Source organism: Cricetulus griseus, assembly GCF_003668045.3.
Source record: "Cricetulus griseus strain 17A/GY chromosome 1 unlocalized genomic scaffold, alternate assembly CriGri-PICRH-1.0 chr1_1, whole genome shotgun sequence".
NCBI classification, from domain to species: Eukaryota; Metazoa; Chordata; class Mammalia; order Rodentia; family Cricetidae; genus Cricetulus; species Cricetulus griseus.
This window is the reverse complement of record NW_023276807.1, coordinates 134,723,575-134,742,727: the sequence shown is the minus strand read 5'-3', so window position 1 is coordinate 134,742,727 and position 19,153 is coordinate 134,723,575. Positions and strand designations below refer to the sequence as shown.

Genomic DNA, 19,153 nt, shown 5'->3' with positions numbered 1-19,153 from the left:
GACCAGAAAACAGTGATGGTTAGACAAAGCGGCCAGTTGGCTTGGCAGTCCACTGTGTGCTGGGCAGGGGTATTGCACTTAGCAGGACAAGTATGACTTGTTACCTGCTCTCCTTGCTGTCTCCATCCACTCTACTCTAAGCAGAACCAGTTGGTCTGAAAGGTGCAGGAGGCCAGTTTTCAGGATGCAGTCATGGCAGCAGAACTTAGCACAGTACCTCCCGCCATTCTTCAAAAATATCATCCACAGAATTCAACAATAGGAGAGGAACACTAGACAGCAGGGTCAAGGGAGAAGAAATATGTTCTGTGCTTGTGAAATTCTCCCTGAAGATCCTTGTCGCTGAGGATTATAAGTCATATGGACCCAGAGCTCTTCCAGACCAGGGATCCTGGGCGGGACTCACCCTGCTGTGTCCATGCAACTCGGTGCTGACACTGAGTTTATAAAGACGTGTGTGGCTGCTTCCTCCCTCCTTGGCCACCTCTGTTTTATGGATGTTTGGGGGCCTTGAATGGCAGACACTTGATTCTATTCAGGATTTTGTTGTTGTTTTAATAAAATATCTTTCTTCAGCTTTTTCTTTTTCTAATTACCTTCATACTCATTTCCCTAAAGAGAAGCTTCTGGCCTGGCTCTGCAGCTGGTCTAAACCCATAATTACATCTGTGCCACAGCTGGATTAGTGTCTGTGCACCTTCTTGGCCTGATGCCTCTTCACATTTAAACCGCTGGCACGGACCATGTTTTTCTCATTCCTCGTACTGACCTCTGAGTGTAACGATGGTGCTCCTATCACAAGTTGGGAATGTGGACTGAGCCTGGGTCGCGCCACTCCTCATTTCTCCCATGACGATCTCCAGCCTCAGGAAACTCTAGATTCTATTCCATTAGAAGAGGAATGCTCCGATAAATATTGACTATTATTTCAAAATACTGTGTAATACTGTTTCCCAAGTATCTTCATGTCATGCTAACCCTTTGAGGTTTTCCCTCAAATTGAGACTCCTTTCCAACCTACTGCTGGTCGGTCCACACACATAAAGAAAATTCAGAGTACGACCATCCTCTACCATCCCCCGGAGCCTTGAGGGAAGCCTTCCCGGAACAGATAATGAGTGTCTGATTCACTCCATCTTCAGGGTTCTGTCAGCTCTCTTCTGACATCAGCACCCAGGGAAGAAAGAGTTTTTAGCATTTGCCTAATTGCCACAGTTACAAAGATGAGCTCTTTGCCCCCAGAGCCTCCTGCTAAATTGAAAGAAGCTGCTGGCCTCTGTCAGAGTCATTACATCTCTCACCCACCACTGTTTTCTTAGGGGAACTATTCGCAGAGAGAACTAATCCCCCAACCCAAAATTATGCAAGGCATTTGGGTCCGGGTTTTGGTTTGCAGAATATGGGCTACATGTTGTACCTTGAGGAAAAAAATACTATATATATATATATATATATATATATATATATATATATATGGATCTAAAGTCAAAACAATGGAACATAGTCTTGTTTTTATCAGCCTAGCAAGCACTGTGTTCACAGATACTATGCAGCTTTTGTGTTTACTATTGGGCAGTCTACCTCCATAACCCAGGTCAGCTAATAAAGAACATGCATCCACTTCCATATCGAGTTTCTTGCTGTCGTCAACATTGGAACATAAGCATCCCTTTCCTATACGTTTTCCCTTTCATTCACTTGCCCAAATCCACTGCTTCTTACTTGGGATGATCACAGATACATTGGTTATTCAGTTGGTTGTTTAATTGGCTGTTCTATGAAATGAGGTCTCGTGTATTCCAGGCTAGCCTTGAGCTCACTATGTACCCTAGGCTAGCCTTGAATTCCTGTCCCTCTTTCCCCCCCCCCAGTGCAGACATGTGTCAACATACCCTTTCAGCTGCTCTTGAAGAACAAATGAAAGTTCTGATAGACCTCCTCCATTGGAAACACACATGCTTAATGCAGGATGGTGCAGGAGTTGCACAGATGACCTGCAACTCCTTCAGGAAAGCAAGCTTTGCTCTAGGACTCATGGGGATTTGTGGGCACAGCTAAAAGCAAGAGCTAGCCTGAGGTTCTAGAATCTAGATAAATAATCCCTGACTTCAGTTGCTAATGTTTTTGCCCTAATCCTAACCATCTGTATATTAGCATCATGCTAGTTCAGGGAGGGTTTTTGTTTGTTTGTTTTGTTTTCCCTTTTTGGTTTTTCAAGACACAGTTTCTCTGTGTAGCCCTAGCTATCCTGGAACTCACTCTGTAGACCAGGCTTCGAACTCACAGAGATCCACCGGCCTCTGCCTCACTAATGCCATGATTAAAGGCATGCGCCAACACTGCCTGGGCACATAATGCTGTTTTAACTGGGATTCAGGAAATGTGTTCCAGCTCTACCTTTCTGACACCTTAGACATTGAATTGAGTCATTCTCTCTGCAAAATGATGAGATTAGAAGAATTTAGAATAAAATCCTTCAGGGTACTCAGATGCCTGGAGCAGGTAGTAGAGAGCTACTGAGATGTGGAAACCAGGGAAGCTCACACATGTTCATTCCTCTGGTACCTCACCAAGCTTAGGAGCCCCAGGTCAAAGACCTGCCTGTCACCCTTGCAGTTTTTGGATGAACTCTGCTTCTGTTGGCTGCTCTGTGCTGGGCAGTGCCTCTCATTGCTTAGTTCCTGGTCTGGGGATACAGCTGTTCTTCCTCTGACCCATCCCTCAGTAGAGTGGGGAGGCCACAGTGAAGTATTGCTGTGTTAAATGGACTGTGGTCTCTGAGGTCCTCATCAGTTCACATAGCCCAGCTTTTCAAAGAGTCTTACTTTTTTTCTTCTGTAGTTGTCAGTTTAGTTTATACATATTTTGAAACTTATGTTCTGTGACAGTTGGTTGAAAATTGGCTTAGAGCCTCCAGCTTTTAGACTGTCGAGTAATCACCGTCCTGCTACATAATTTATGTACTCATGTCTCCTGGAAAGCAGAAGTTAAATTGAAGTAAGCATTTTTCTCAACTTGCAACATCTCTAATCAAAGCTTAACCCCCTTTTAGGCCATATCCCCCATAGTAGATTTAAGAAAAAAAAAAGTATACTTGACTTCAGTGAGTATTGTCGTTTAGAGTGGCATTCCCAGGCAAAACCTTTTGCCTTTCTCTGTTCAATGGCATCTGCCAAGAAGAGGCCTGAGGGGACACTTTGTATATTTTCTGTTGTAGCAGGAGTGTATTAAATAAAGGGGGAGGGTGTCAAGGCACATCTACTTCCTGAGTCTTTGGGGATTGTCTTCAGCTCAAGGACATCTCTAAGTAAACGTTCTACTTAAGAGGTAGCTACAACACACAAATGAAGCCAGTAAATAGTCAACAGACATTCCCTCAAAGAAAAAGAAATTGTACACAACAGTGGATGCCAAGCATCCACTGTGGATGTTTGCTTTGAGAAGACATACAAACTGTTAATGAATGTCAACCCTATATTTACTTCCAAGAAAATCTGAATAAATGTTGGAAATGTGGGAAAGACTGCTTCTTCCATAGAGGCCTGATGAAAGGACATACTGAGTGAGTTTTACAGTTTTGTAAAATGCCCATACTTTGCTTTAACAAAATCCTCGGCTCAGCCCTTGCTTCTTCCATTTGCTAGCTCACTTCTACTAGGGGTTGCTGAAGGAACTATGGATCTCATTGTGTGTGGTAGCCACTTCTGATGAGCTACACCACAGAAGTCCACATTTGAGCGAACTGCCTAAAAACAGACAAGAAACCAAAGAGCTACCAAGGCTGCTTGATGTAACTCAATATGATAGAGTTTCAGGTGTGACTCTAGAAAAGACACCTCAGCAGTGCAGACACACATCACACACTACAGTCACAGCTGCTTATACGAGGAAGTATATGTAAAACCTATGTGCATACTCAGCACATTTTTAGAACGTATACATGCACCTCACCCCAACATGGCCAGTGTCCAAGGAGCCCCTCATGCTGCCGTTTGTTACTAGTAGCTGCTTCCTTGATTTCCATCTCCATCCTTCTTAAATTACATCTTCTCTTGCTCAACTTATCCCTTCTGTTTTGTATTTTACTGACTTCTAATGTACATGTGTATCTCAGTACATTCAGATGCTTAAGAGTCCTTTGCTTTTCATCAATTGTAAATGCTGAATTTTGTAGCTCTCCACTAAGGGCTTCCCCCAAGCTTGGCACCAGTCAATAAACCAGAACTCTGTTGTAGCCTTCAGCCAAATAGCAATCTCCTATATTACCTACAGCTTTCTCAGCTCTGATTTGGTAAGGACATGATATGTGCAGTGGGATGTTTCTGTATCGCTCATCCTGTGGACCCCACTGTGTGAAAAGGGGAGGAGGAATTCATTATGAACACATGATGGGTTTGAGTGGTTATCTTCATTTTAATAAATGTGTTACTTAGGGAAGGTTAAAGAAAGTCTGAGTTCTGAGCTCAACTGGAGCTCCAAGTGTAGCAAACAGATCAAAAAGTAGGCAAGACTTTCTGTCAGCTACAGGGCATGGAGCGGAGAGGAAGGGAAAGGCATGCTACAGGAAGGATAGTTTTGAAACAGTTGTGTTAACAGGGGCGCACAGAGAAGTGAGGAACGGGCATAGGACAACTTGCAGAGTGAGGTATTAGAGGAATTGGTACCAGCTTTAACATTCTGCCACAGGAAGGATGTGTTCTGGAGAGCAGCCGTGGGGAGACTTTCTCTCTACCTGAGACTGAACCAAAGGAGTCATGCATGCTACCACTGTGCTACCGTGCAGACCTTCAACTATGCTAAACTGTGTTCTTTCTAGAAACATTATAATAAAATTTCCCACTAGGAGCAGTTTTCTTTTCAGTGCCTTTTGTAAGACATATTTGCCAGTTTCAGTATGCACACCTCAACACTCAGATATGCAACACTGATATGAACAGTCCCTGTTGAAAATATCATCTGAACCACTGAAATTGAAGGCATGGTGTTTTATCTGTATATATGTGTACACCCAGCAAGAGAAACTGTATCTAAATGTGCCTCGGAAAGAAAGTCTTTTTTGAAGTTACAGTTCTGTTTTTCTTTTTCCCCTGAGAGGAGCTATCTGTATGTTATTTCTGTAGCCTTAGCCTCTACATTGTAAAGTCTCTTCAGTGCCTTTGAGTTCACAGAATATCAACAGATGTTAGTTTTGGAGGCTAGGAGGGTGCTCACTCGTCGGTCATTTGAATAGCACAGTTTTCTTTCACAGAGGTGGCTGAATGTTTCATCATGCTCCATATGCTCAATATCCTTAGGATTTGCTGCATAAGCTGCTGTTTTCGTTCCAGCAATAAATCCTCCATGAACCTCTAGCACAGTTCCAGTACACAGGCAACTGTGGTATGTGTTTTTGTCACATATTAATGTCTCCTCAACTCGAAGCATTATTAATGACCCTAACAAATTTTAGTTTAAAAAGAAACCAGCAAGATTAAATTGGGTTTTTCTCTCTTTTGTAACTCCCTTATTAGTCAACCAAATATGGCTTGATGGAGAATAGACTGATATTCACAGGAGAGAGAGAGAGAGAGAGAGAGAGAGAGAGAGAGAGAGAGAGAGAGAGAGAGAACTTAGGAAGTTAATAAGAAAGGACAGTACAGCATATCCTGGATGACATCTAAATAGCAGCCAGGAGTGAGCCTCGAGCTTAATAAGTACCAAAGTTTGGTTACTGCGTGTGTAAAACATTTTATGGTGATGAATATATTTGCTGTAGTTAGCTTTAATTGTCATCTTGATACAGCCTAAAATCAACTAAGAAGGGAGTTTCAATTGAAGGATTGCCCAAATCAGGCTGGCCTATGGACTTGTTTGTATGGGATTGTCTTGATTATAAATTGGTGGAGGAGAGCCCAGTCCACTGTGGGTGTCACCATTCCTAGGCAGATATACTGGACTGTATACGAAAACTAAGTATGGTTAGTTGAGTGAATCAGGGAGTGAACCAGCAAGCAGCATTCCTCAGGGTTTCTGCTTCAAGATCTTACTTAAGTTGATATGACTTCCTTTGATAATAGAAACATAAATAAAACATTTCTTCACCTAAGTTGCTTTCAGTAAGAGTGTTTTATTACAGCCACAAAATGAAAACTACCACTGTATTTTTCCATGTTCCTGTTGGTTTTTTACCTTTTATGGGTGGTCAAAAGAAATATGATAATTCATCATACTAAATTATGTTTTAGGATGATAGCCCCACCAAAAAATCCCACCCATGCATTTAAAATTGTACCAGTAGTATAGTGTTCTTGACTTTAAGTTTATAGTATAAGTCTTTTGGTTACCCATGAAAAGTCCTGGAATAATTCTTTAGACTGTGTAGATACATGTACATACAATCATTATCCATGTTCTATTCAGAAATACAGTTATTCCCATTAAAGGAGTGCAAAACAAAGCCTGTATAAGATAGACCTGGGCCTGGAGAGATGGTTCAATGGTAAGAGCACTGGATGCTCTTCCAGAGGATCCAAGTTTGATTCCCAGCACCCACATGCTGGCTCACAACAGTCTGTAACACCAACTCCAGGGGTCCCAGTACCCTGTTCTGGTCTCTGCTGGCAACAGACACACATGCAGTCAAAATACTCAAACACATAAAAACATTTTTTAATAGACCACCTATATGCTTCTTAGCTTGAATGACAAAACATATCTGTGCTCTCTGATCTAATGTTCACAAGGCCCTGAAAGTTACTATATAACAAATGAGAAGAATAATGAGTAACATGTGCAGAAATCGCAGCCAGAATAGTATCTGAGAAGCACACTGCATTCAGCTCGCTCCTGGGTTACACAAGGGACCACCCTCTGTTTGTGGTGTACAGGAAGAAAAGCAGACCTTCATAGCACATGCTACATCAGTAATCCTTTTCAATAGAGTCACTCACTGCTTCCAGGAAAAGAAAAGGCAGCTGTGGAAGACAGTAGGGAATCATTTCAGGCCTGCTGAAAATCCACAGGTGGATCAAACGATACATACATATAGACATATAGACATCTGGGAGAAGAAAACAGCATGGTTATGATGCTTCCAGATTGCAGAGTTGGTCACTCTTGGTACATAGAAAGCTGAAGACTTAGACACGCCCAGCCTTGGACATAAGCACTAGGAAGAATTAACTAGCTGCATGGTGTGCTTGCTCTGGGCCATTATAGAAACTGTACAACTCCAAAAGCCTGTGCAGAAATCTAGAAAGCAAACTCTGGTGGGGAATGTGGTAACCTTTGGAGAGCTGGAAGCGCATCAGTAGAAGGACCATGCTCAGGAGAATGTGAACATAGAAAGAAATCTACCTTGTGTGCTTTCCCTCGTCTAAAATGAACTCTCCTGTCCTTGTCAAGGAGGCACCTTCCATCATCTGGAATTGCTAAGTACAGGCAAACTATCAAGAGGCTACCTGCTATATCCGTTTGTCTTAGTTTCCTTTCCTGATTCTTTGATAAAATGGTCTAACAAAAGCAACTTAAAGGAGAAAGTGTTTATTTCACTCACAGTTCCTGGTTGCGGTGCATCCTGTCAAGGAATTAGCGCCGCCAAAGCCTGAGAATCACATTATGTTTGCTTAGTTGTACACCCCGTACCTATGCAGCAAGAAACAGCTTCGTGCTTCAGAACTTGGGGTTCTCAGATTTGGAATATGTGTTTATACATAATAAGGTACTTTGGAGATGAGCCCAAGTTCTGAAGCACGAGGAATCCAAGTATTTTGGAGGAGGGACACTCATATGGGTGCTGTTTTCAAGGCTTCTACTTGGTGCCTTCCAAGTTGTGCTTATTCTGTAACGTATTTATTTACTGAGGTTGCATATATCAAAGCAATTGCCATTAATTAGATACTTGCCAGATATCTGAGATACTCTGAAGAAAGTTGTTGCTAAGAAAACCAGGTATGATGGTCTAAAAAGAATTGTGAGTTGCTTGACAATTTTACTTTCGAATGTAGAGAACGGCGTGTAATATAATCATCAACTAGGATTAAAATTATATCCTTCATGTGGGAAAACAAAACACATGTGCCTCCTGGGAGAGATTTTTGTAGCAATAGAAAATCCAGGATGTCAACCAGTAGGTTTCCAGGCAAAAGAAGGTTCTAGACTCTAACTCACAAGTCTGTACGTTCATATTGTGAACTAGATGAATGTGTGTTTCACATTTTGTAAATCCAACATCATTTTACTCACCAGCTGCGTTTCCAAAGTCTGCAGAAATGGTGGCTCTCACTGTTCCTTGAATCTTCTTCTAAGCCTGAAGTATCCTCGCTAGCTGTAGTTATCATGTACACCCTTTGGAGGGTGCCTCTGACTATAACATCATTTCTTTTTTTTTTTTCTTTTTTTTCTTTTTTTCTTGAACATTTTCTTGCTTAGGGTCTTCCTGCTCTTTTCTCTTAATACCTGAGTTAGTCGTCCCCATCGAGGTGGGTGAAGAGACTAGCTTTTTAGCTCACTATGTGGGTTCAATTTATAAAAAGGCTCCACAATGTCCTAGCTCCATGGTGTGATTTTATAATGTGTGTAGACTGGGAGCCGTTAAAGGGAATTTGATAAATGTTTTCAAATGTTTCCCTTCATTCATGCCCATTTCCATTTGCTTCCTAAATCTAGTGAGCATTCATCTCTGACATTTACTAAATGTCAGCCGTAGTCCGTGTTTAAAACCTTGGCCTAGGGCCAGTGGGCTTACCAATTGATATTAGCCTGTTAAGAAAAATTAAATAAAACGTGAAAATGGAATGAAAATTGCTTTGAAGAGAAATGGAGGCAGACGCCGAAATGAGCCATTAGTAGCCTGATACTCACTCTCCAGTTGAGTTCAGAGCTGTGTCATTTTGTACTGTTGCCAGGCTCCAAAAGGAAACTAGACACAAATTAAAAATAATGCTTTGAGATAGCAGCTGTTTACCTGTCCCTCTTCTGGATCAGCCACTAAGAGTGCAGAGGAGGCAACTGGACCAGTGACTGGGGCTGGAGCTGCGATTCTTTGACATCAGGCAGGAGTCAGAGCTACCATAGCTCACTCCTTTCCTCGGGGCAGTAGAGGCTCCTGGAGGCACTTGTTTGTACAGGGTTCCCTCTGCTGGGAATTACCAACATAATCAAGTGTATATGTGAAGACATATCCATTCCTTAAGTGGCCTTTGTTTTTAAAAAGGATAACAAGTAATTTGCAAGATGTTTTAGCAAGTATTTGTTACATGTTTGTGATATTTAATAAAGAATTTACCTTTGAGTGAGGCAGACTGGCACCTGCCACTATTGGGAAAAAATGGAAGCCAAATGATTAGGAGTTCTATGCCAGAGCCTCAGCTACAAAGCTAGTTCAAGTCTGTCTTGGGCTGACACTGCCTCAGATGTCTCAAGATGATGGTGGTGATGATGATGATAATGATGATGACAGCAATGATGATATAGCTCTAAGGCATTTTTATGCACTAGCATTTTATACCTTGGTTGCTTCTTATCTGTGTGTGTGTGTGTGTGTGTGTGTGTGTGAGAGAGAGAGAGAGAGAGAGAGAGAGAGAGAGAGAGAGAGAGAGAGAGAGAGAGTATTGTGTGTGTGTGTGTGTGTGACTTTGCTATGTAGCCCATGCTGGCCTAGAACTTATGACCCTCCTTCCTGCATCAGCCTCTAAGTGCTGGGATTACCAGTGTGCACCACCACACCCTGCTCTAATTGCTATCTTAATAGTTGTCTGGACTGACTCACTGTTTAGTCTTCCTGTCTTCCTATTTCCAACACTGTATGGACAATAGATTAAGTTAATTGTGCTGCCGAAGCACTCTGCCTTAGAACATTTCTATCATTATCTTGGCATTTATTTCTAAAATGACTTTTTAAGATGCATGGAAAAAGCTTCATATTTAAAACCAAATGTGATGTTAGTATAAACGTTGATGCCTTCTGTTCCTGGTCCATGTTTGCAGAAAAGGCTATTTGATTTCTTCGTGCATGTTCGTCTGCGCCTCTGGAAGAAAATGGAGCCTATGAACTGTGCTCTAGCATCTGATATTTACTTTTCTTGAGTTTCCCAATGGTGTCTGAGAACAGGTTGAAAGGCTAGCCAACTCCCCACTATTAATTTCAGTAGTTTTAGATGTTTTATATTACATATGACCAGCTCTCGGAAGCTTAAAGCTTTTTCTTCCAAGACACTGAATAGAACCTAGTTATTATTTGGACTCTTTACTGTTTTCTGGTTGTTTTGTTTGTTTGTTTTAGGTGCATTTTACTTTTTAATTATGTGTATACAGGGGAGAATGTGCATGTAAGAGGCAGGTACCCACAGAGGCCAGAAGAGGGTGTCAAATCTCCTGGAGCTGGAGTCACAGGCAGTTGTAAGCCACCTGATAAAGGTGCTGGGAACTGCATCCTGATCCTTTGCAAGTACAACACATCCTCTTAGCCACTGAGCTCTCTCTTAGCCCCTCAACAGCTGTTTATGCCTTCCCTTTGGATTAAACGTCTGATACTTAAAAAAGAGTATGTCTCCATATTTGTCTACAAATTTGCTTCTGGAACTTTTGTTGTCTTTTTGTTTTGAATTTCCCTTGAAGCAATAGACAGCTTAGCAGAGAACCAAGTATCTGCATCCCTTCCATCATGGTTCATCAGAGAACCATCCATCTAGATGTTTTGCTTCATTTATTGATCAAAAAATTATAGCATTTCAAATTTTCCTTTTTCAGGAAACAGGGGTGACCGATCATTGGTTCTTGTGTTTGTTTTTCAAGGGTTTCTCCTCTTCAGAAATCTGAGGTGGTTGAGATGGTTAAGAAACAAGTCAAAGTCATCACACTTGCCATTGGAGATGGAGCAAATGATGTCAGTATGATACAGATGGCCCATGTGGGTGTTGGAATAAGTGGCAATGAAGGTTTGCAGGCAGCCAACTCTTCAGATTACTCCATAGCTCAGGTAAAACCTCGTGGCTTTGAAACACAGCAGCACTGTTTTCCATCAGCTGCCAGTGACGAGGAAAATACTAATGTCTTTCCATCCCTCTCCTAGTTCAAGTATTTGAAGAATTTGCTGATGGTTCATGGTGCCTGGAATTACAACCGCGTGTCCAAGTGCATCCTGTACTGCTTCTACAAGAACATCGTGCTCTACATCATCGAGGTAGCCTCACGTTTAACTTGGTCCTGCCCCATCACTCATAATTCCAACTGTTCTCTTTATGGAAAGCTTTCTCATTGTTTTCACGAGTGCTTCATCTTCTCACTTACTTTTTAAGAAAAAAAAATAATTTTAAGATCTATTATTGTTTTATGTGAATGGGTGTTTTGCCTGCATGTCTGTCTGTCTGCCCATAGAGTGGATCTCCTGGAGCTGGAGTTACAGATGGTTGTTAGCATCATGGGAATTCACACCCTGGTCCTCTGGAAGAACTGTCAGTGTTCTTACCTGCTGAGCCATTTCTTCACTTTTTATAATTTCTAAATGTGTTCAAGCAAATAAGATGTCAGAGAATAGTCATCAATTTCTAAACACTAGCTAAAAGTGTTAGGCCACTTTGGTAGAAAGTTGAGGTAGAATTGCTAATGAGTTGTGTTTTTAGTTTTTAACACTGTGAAGACTGTAAAGCTTGAACATGTGCAGAATTTCTTTAGCCCACTGTTGAGGGTTAGCACACATGGAAACTGTATTTAAAAACTAACGATCCTGGTGATTGGGGGGGGGGCGCTTTGTTCCTACTTCTTAACTGTAATTTTTGCTACTGTGATGAATTGTAATGTAAGCATTTGATATGCAGACTATCTGTTACATGACCCCTGTGAAAGGGTCAGACAACCCCAAAGAGGGTCATGACCTGCAGGTTGAGAACCACTGTCTTTGATCTTCTTTATTAGCCACAGCTACCCCTTGTTATCCACCTGTTTTGGTTTCTGGGTTTGGCAAATAACAAGACTTTTAGATAAGGAATTTCCCTAAAATTTTCTGTTTCTAGGTTCTTTCCATATATCAAACATGCATCATCTTACAAATGAAGCCTTAGACTGGGGACCTCACTTGCTAAAGCAGTAACTTGTCAACACGAGGACCTGAGTTCAAATTCCAGAGCCCATGTAAAAAGGACAGGCATGGTGCAGCATGTGTCTAACCTGGAGAGGCAGATCCCTAAACTAACCTTCCAACCTAGCCTGCTCAGCCAGTGAGCTCCAGGACAATGTTTCCAAAAAACAGTGGGGAGCTGCTGAGGAAGGACACTTGAGGTTGACCTTTGGCCTCCATACACACGCACACACATGAGCACCTGAACACATGTAAAAACACATGAACACACAGAATTAAAACCTGATTTTGCCCTGAAGATATTTTGGCATCAGAATAGGCATGAAATACCAGACAAAGCAAGCCAAGCGCAGGCCGTAACCCCAGGAGCTGGCCAATAGGATATGATGGAAGTCACATCTGTAATTTTCAATTTTCTAGGTGTACATTAGCGAATCCCACAACAAAAACCCTGATCTTGCCAGTAGGGTACAATGGAAGGCATGTCTGTAATTTTAAGTTTTCTAAGTACTACAATAGCAAATGCCATAACAAAAACCCAAGTTGATTTCAGTACCGCATTTTAAGTCAATATATTAAAAATATTATCATTCTCACCAATGTAAAAATTAATTTTTTGCACTTGTGTGTTCTTTCTACTTTCTTTCCTCCAAGTCTGCTCTGTATTTTGCCTTCAGTGCCTCTTAATTTGGACTAAGTGCATATCGAGTGCTCTAATGTGCTTGTGGCCGCAGAGCAGAGTGAGCCGCAGAGTGTTGGCGGATAAGTGAGCAAGAAAGGGCTATTTGTTTGTTTATTTTTTAATTTTTGACATGTACTATTTTGTGGGTATAGATGTAGACATGTACAAACTTCAGAAGGCAGAAGATCAGAGGAACTTTTCTTGTAGATCAGGCTGGCCTCGGACTCACAGATATCCACCTGCCCCTGCCTTGCAAGTGCTGGGATTAAAGGCCTGCACCATCATCAACCCACCTGGCTCAGGAGTCTATTTTATCCAGGTCCACCACGTGGGTTCTGGGGATGGAACTTGGGTCTTCAGTCTTGGCAGCAAGCACCTTTACCTCCTGAGCCAATCTCAAAGGTTCTTTTGTCAGGTCCTTGCATAGCTCCAAGGACTTGGACCTGACGTGGGGGTGACAAGGTAATGAAGAAAAACATGTGGGAAGCTGAGGCTGAATGGTCTTGGTTCTCTGCCAGAGAAACTACATCACCCAGAAGCTCAGTGTTCTTATTTAAAGAGTTGAGCGTAGTTGCCAGGCAGTGGTGGCACACACCTTTAATCTCAGCCCTTGGGAGGCAGAGACAGGTGGATCTATGTGAGTTTAAGGTCAGCCTGGTCTATAGAGCAAGTTCCAGTACAGACTCCAAAACTACAAAGAAAAACCCTGTCTCAAGGGGGGAAAAAAGAGAGTTGAGCATAGAGGCAGGGTTATTGCATACACCAGAAGAAGAAGAAGAAGAAGAAGAAGAAGAAGAAGAAGAAGAAGAAGAAGAAGAAGAAGAAGAAGAAGAAGAAGAAGAAGAAGAAGAAGGCAGGAATATTACATATAGATAAACAAGGAAGTGGGGCTTATGGTATACAGCTGGGGCTTATGGTATACAGCTAGGTAAGGGCACAGGTCCAGCTACTCTCTGTAGGCCATCCCTGTAAGGGAACAATCTTCAAGCTGCACATATCTGGGGACAATAGTGGACATTTTCTGTCTGCACTGTCAGCACTCATATTTGGTGGCCCAAGGAAGGCTTTGCCGTTTCCCTCTGAGCCTCACCCCTTAATAGGTCATCAGAAACCATATCCTAATAATGGGCCTCTAGATTGTCTGAGTTTCACATTCCTCTGAACAGCTCTGAGGACTATGGATAACTTATTAAGAAAACTATCCTCCACTCTTCCTAGGACCTGCCCACATCCCTACATATTTGCTGAGGGCTCCCTTCAGATGGTTGTATGTGCCCCCTTTCCCTTTATTTCATGGACATTTCTAAGCATCTGTCGGAAGGACTTGGCCTACCACTTCTTTATGGAAATAAGCTCCATATTTTACACTAGAGATATTTTACTCCACATCTGTTGTGTTCCTTGGAAAGTACCAGATAGTTGGCTCAGTTACCTCTGAATTCTTGTTACGGCCACCAGGCATTGGTGGCGCACACCTTTAATCCCAGCACTCGGGAGGCAGAGGCAGGCGGATCTCTGTGAGTTCAAGGCCAGCCTGGTCTCCAGAGCCAGTGCCAGGATAGGCTCCAAAGATACAGAGAAACCCTGTCTCGAAAAACAAAAAAAACAAAAAAAACAAAAAAAACAGAATTCTTGTTATGAGTTAAATTGGGATATTGATACTTAATTTGAGGTATACAGACAATGTCATCTATTAAACATCTGTAGTTAGGTTTCCATGCTCTTAGCTAACGTAGATAAATATTTGGAAATATAAGCATCGTTGATTACTGCTAGATTTGGTCTGGAAAACCTGTGTTTTAATGAAAACTTTCAAAGTAATTTATAAGTTTTGTTGTTAGGTTTTTTTGGTTTGTTTTCTCATTTTTGAAGTCAGGAGTTTGGTCCACACCAGTTTTTGTAGTACTTGGGAGACTAAAGCATGAGGATAGCCTCAGCTACCTAGTTAGACTGTCTCAAAAAATGAACAATGAAAACAACAAAAAAAAAGTTTGTTTTCTATATAAATTTCTGGTTCTTCCCTAAAAGAGTTTTTTTATTCCCATTCCCTCTATAACTAACTTTCCTAATTATATGTTCTCAGTTTAATCATTGGGAGTGTTATACACTTTATTTACATAGACTTTTTAAAAAAATCTTTTAAACCAACAATTTAAGGTCTGTCAGCATATAGCTATGTATGAAGTATAATTTTTAATGAAATAAACTCATATTTTAGGTATAAACTAGTTGACAATCAATTGTTCTTTGTTTTATGTTTTTTTAAATCTAGATCAACAACAGTGAAGTGTGAAAACATAGGTACTAATGAGGAAATTAAAAATTCGTTTAACTTAAGTCTTATACCCTGTTTCAAACCCAGAATTGTATGATTTGTGGTTAGCCAGCCCTGAATGGACTTGGCTCTGAATGCAAAGCCTCTTCATGAGCTATTTAACACCGATGACATTCTTAACGGGTTAAAAACAAAGCAAGATAGAAACTTTACTGGAAACTTCATTTTTATTTTTCTGGTAGCACTTTTTGGAAATGTATTTTGAATATAATTCCACTGCCTTGGGCATGGATTGAACTTTTAAATCAATCTCTTCCCCCCCCCCCACACACACACCCCACCCATACCCAACTTCTGCCAGCTAAAACAAGTTCTGCAGATGTTAATGGCTCATGTCAATACTCAGAATGAATAGGCAGAAAACACATCATTGAATGTCTCCAGCAAGGACAACTGCCAGTCTCGGATCTCTCCTTTCTGTTTTGTGCTGGTCGGGCGTGGGAGCAGAGACCGCACTGACTCTCTGCAAGCTGCTGCTTAATATGCAGAAGTGCTCCATCAGGAAAATGTCTGTGGGGCTTTAGCTGACACGCCTCTGCAGGGGGAAGGGGGAGAACTTGGAAAACAATTCATAAAGAACGGTCTTAAACCCAAAGGGTGTACTAGATTATCAGCAAAAAGTGGTTTCTTGTTGTTGTCCTGCCAGGGCTATCACAAGCTACCTCCTCCATTGCTGTAAATTGCAACCACACACACAGAGACTCAGAAGCTGATAGAAAACTTGCGGGGGGTTGATGCCTGGCAGTGGCTATAGGTGTTCACTTAAATTATTGGCTCCTTCTAAAAAGGTTTTTTGTTTGTTTGTTTGTTTATTTGTTTGTTTGTTTGTTTGCCTTCTGAATCCTCTGATGTCTTCCTAACAAACAGGAGCTTTTCTTTAAGACAATTGATGGCATCTAGGTTTTCTTAGACCTCAAAACAATGTAGCCGTTCCCCTTTGCAGAAAGTCGAAAAATCAAAAAAAAACAAAAAAAAAAAAGAAGAAGAAAGAAAGTCATTGAAGTCAATAAGGAGGTGCTTTCCCAGTGAACTATGCTAGGAAGTAAATTCCCTGGGAATTTAAATCATCTGGGTATCCCCCCCCCTCTCGAAGGCCTAATGCTTGCTTTTGACATCCAAGGCTTTGGTTGGGTAAAAGGAAGGACTCTATGTGCTATGGTAATTCAGGTTCTGTCTTATTTAGGGATGTGTTTCTAAGGTGGGGCTTGAGCTGCAAATCACTGACTGTGGTAGACTACTTCCCTGTCAAGGACTTTCTCATTTTCCTTAAAAGAAATGTAGAGATCAAACTTAACGAATAGCAAACTATTTATGTAAAGATGTACTGCTATATCGAAAGACTCTGCCCTTATCTAGGCATTCCAGTCCATTCTCTTTTAAGAAGAAAAGCAACATGAAGATGGACCTTTTGGAATACAAAGGATAAATTTCTAAGCACATGTCACATACCATTCATCTAGAAAGGACAGTGACAAAAATGTGTTAATTCCCATGTAAATGTTTTCAATTATAACATGGTCTGTTTATATATTTTTAAATACACTTTGAATGCAGAGTTGCTGGTTTATTTGTGAATTCTTTTGTGTTTCAAACTTTATGTCTGTTCATTGACTTGAAGGAGGGTCTTAAAATCTAATTTCATGGTGCTTAAATTAACAATAGAATGCTACATGCAAATAAAGCTAAAGGGAGCCACTCACCTCTATAATTATTGACCATACACAATTTAGTAACATAAATTTACACAGTATCAATGCCTTAACAATGCATTTAGAATTAACTATTCTCTGTGAGCCAGATCATGTCCATTAGACTTATTTAGAGACATTCACTCTTAATTCTTGCTCAATCATTCCCTTCCACTATAAAAACGAAGAAGGCCAGTACAGAAACAGTTCATTGTGGCGCAGGGGGGCGTCCTGGGTTCATACTGATGAATGTCAAATTTGTAGCAGTTCATGCTTCCACAATGAGGTTAAACGAAACATGAAGTGTAGCGAGGTTCTTGTGACTCTATGTGCTCTCTGGAGCCGCAAATCAAGAAGTTCTTTACTGCTGTCTGCTATTACTGTGCTGTGTGTATGTGTAATCTTCTTGCTGGGCCAGACTTCTTTCTTTTCCAAGTCTGCTTGATTTTTAATTATATTTAGGTTGGCTTTTTCAAATGTATTCTTTTTTCAAGGTATTGCCAGTAATCACTTTAATTTTGTATTTGTTTCAAATATGCTGAATAAAACTATACTACTCCTAAATTTTGTTTCCCAAGTTAGGGTTTCTCTTTCAAGGAAAATTACAAACATATGAAAACATTAAAGATTTGACTTTCTGCAAGCATTAAAATTGAAGTTCAACTCACAAGCATCTGTCTCTATACCTCCAGGAGATCCTGTGCCTCTGGTCTCATCGGGTACCTGGACTCATGCACATAGCCACATTCAGACTCACACACCTGCACATAATTAAAATTTTTAATTTAAATTTTAAGTTTAAAAGATTTCGATATATAAATTCAAATTTAACATCCCAATGGCAATAATTGTCAAGAACTGTAGAAAAAAGGAAACATATTTAATGCATTAATTTTACTTGAAGTATTTATCCTAAGGGAAAAGGAAGATGCATACACAGTTCCAGTTAGGAATCATTTCTGATAGCAAGAGATGTTGAGCCAGCTGAATCTCCACACTGCAGAAATTCTGAATCCATTAGCAGTGTGCTAAGGAGTTGTGAAAACTCAAATGCTCTTTGTAATGTTAAGAGGAAGAAGTAGGGTGTGACACTATATACAGTTGGTCTTAAGTAAAATAAACCCGTGACATTATTTATATAAACTACACACATGACACATAAGAAAATGATGATTCTATTACTATAGGAAATTACATCCTAAATAAGTAAGTATAACATCTATAATAAAAAATAAACTTTAACTGAATCCTTGTAGGGATTTTGAAAGGGGAATTAAAGCTATGAAAGTTTAATACCATATAAATATATTCACGTGTAGAAACAAGATAATACCTAATTTTCTTTAAATCTGTGATTGCTTGCTCATGTAGATATTTAGATTTGGCAAACAGAACAAATTCTGCCTCATATGGCAGCTATATCATGAAGTGCCCCTTTAAATCAAAAGTAAAGACAAGAAATGCCATTGTCCAGAGACCCATGAGCGATCCCTCGGTGCTGCTTTTCAGGGTTCGATGTGTTGAAATTCTGTGTCCTAATTCTGGGGGTTGGGGCTTGTTTTCTCCCTAGATCTGGTTTGCCTTTGTCAATGGCTTCTCTGGACAGATCCTCTTTGAGAGATGGTGCATCGGGCTCTATAATGTGGTAAGTTGAGAGCTTTTGATAATTCCTGTTTTGTTTACTACTAAAGATAACTGTAATAGCCATCATCTGGCCCTGTGATGTAACAAGCAGTATGTCACTTCAGATGTTTACAGCGATGCCTCCCTTAACTCTGGGAATATTTGAGAGATCGTGCAGAAAGGAGAACATGCTGAAGTACCCTGAGCTGTACAAAACGTCTCAGAATGCTCTGGACTTCAACACCAAGGTAGGAGCTGGGGTCCTCTCTTGTGTGCAGAGGGGCTTTCTCTGTTGCTGCAAGCTGGAGGCATCTGACCTGCCTCAGCCAAGAACTCCACAGTACCGAGTGTGGCAAGTCTTATAAAGGTTCTAAATATGGAGGGCGAAGGAGTTTTGTTGGTTGGATTGGATTGTTTGGGGGTTGTTTGTTAGTTTGTTTGTTTGTTTGTTGGGGTTTTTTTTAAGCGTTACAAAATTAAAATGAAATCACTCTTCATCGGGGTTCTTGGGGGCAGCAATGAGTAGATGTGACCTGCCAGGCCGTGTTAGTGTTCTTTCAGGCAGTGTTAGAAATCACTCATTTCTCACCAGCTAGCTAATCACCAGTTAGTCAACTAGGACTGACACAGCTTGGCTCTTCTTTTGCTGTGGTGAGGAGTATCATCTCATTCATTCCCAATCCCCTGTTTGAGGAAATAATGTTCTCATTATAATTTTAGAGCGATTGAGTCCAGTATTAAAGTTACAGCCTCCAGGAAGTAACTTCTTG

General features: G+C 40.9%; 1 protein-coding gene across 4 annotated transcripts in view; it reads left to right on the top strand.

The window, feature by feature from the left end:
- Atp8a1 (ATPase phospholipid transporting 8A1) overlaps window positions 1-19,153 on the top strand; it is a 224,491-nt gene that overhangs the window by 161,569 nt on the left and 43,769 nt on the right. For all 4 annotated transcript variants that reach the window (XM_027390824.2, XM_027390823.2, XM_027390822.2 and 1 more), the window contains 4 exons: window positions 10,774-10,957; window positions 11,051-11,161; window positions 18,331-18,405; window positions 18,509-18,631. In XM_027390824.2, coding sequence (XP_027246625.1) covers window positions 10,774-10,957; window positions 11,051-11,161; window positions 18,331-18,405; window positions 18,509-18,631 — 493 coding nt within the window. The remainder of the gene's footprint in view (window positions 1-10,773; window positions 10,958-11,050; window positions 11,162-18,330; window positions 18,406-18,508; window positions 18,632-19,153) is intronic.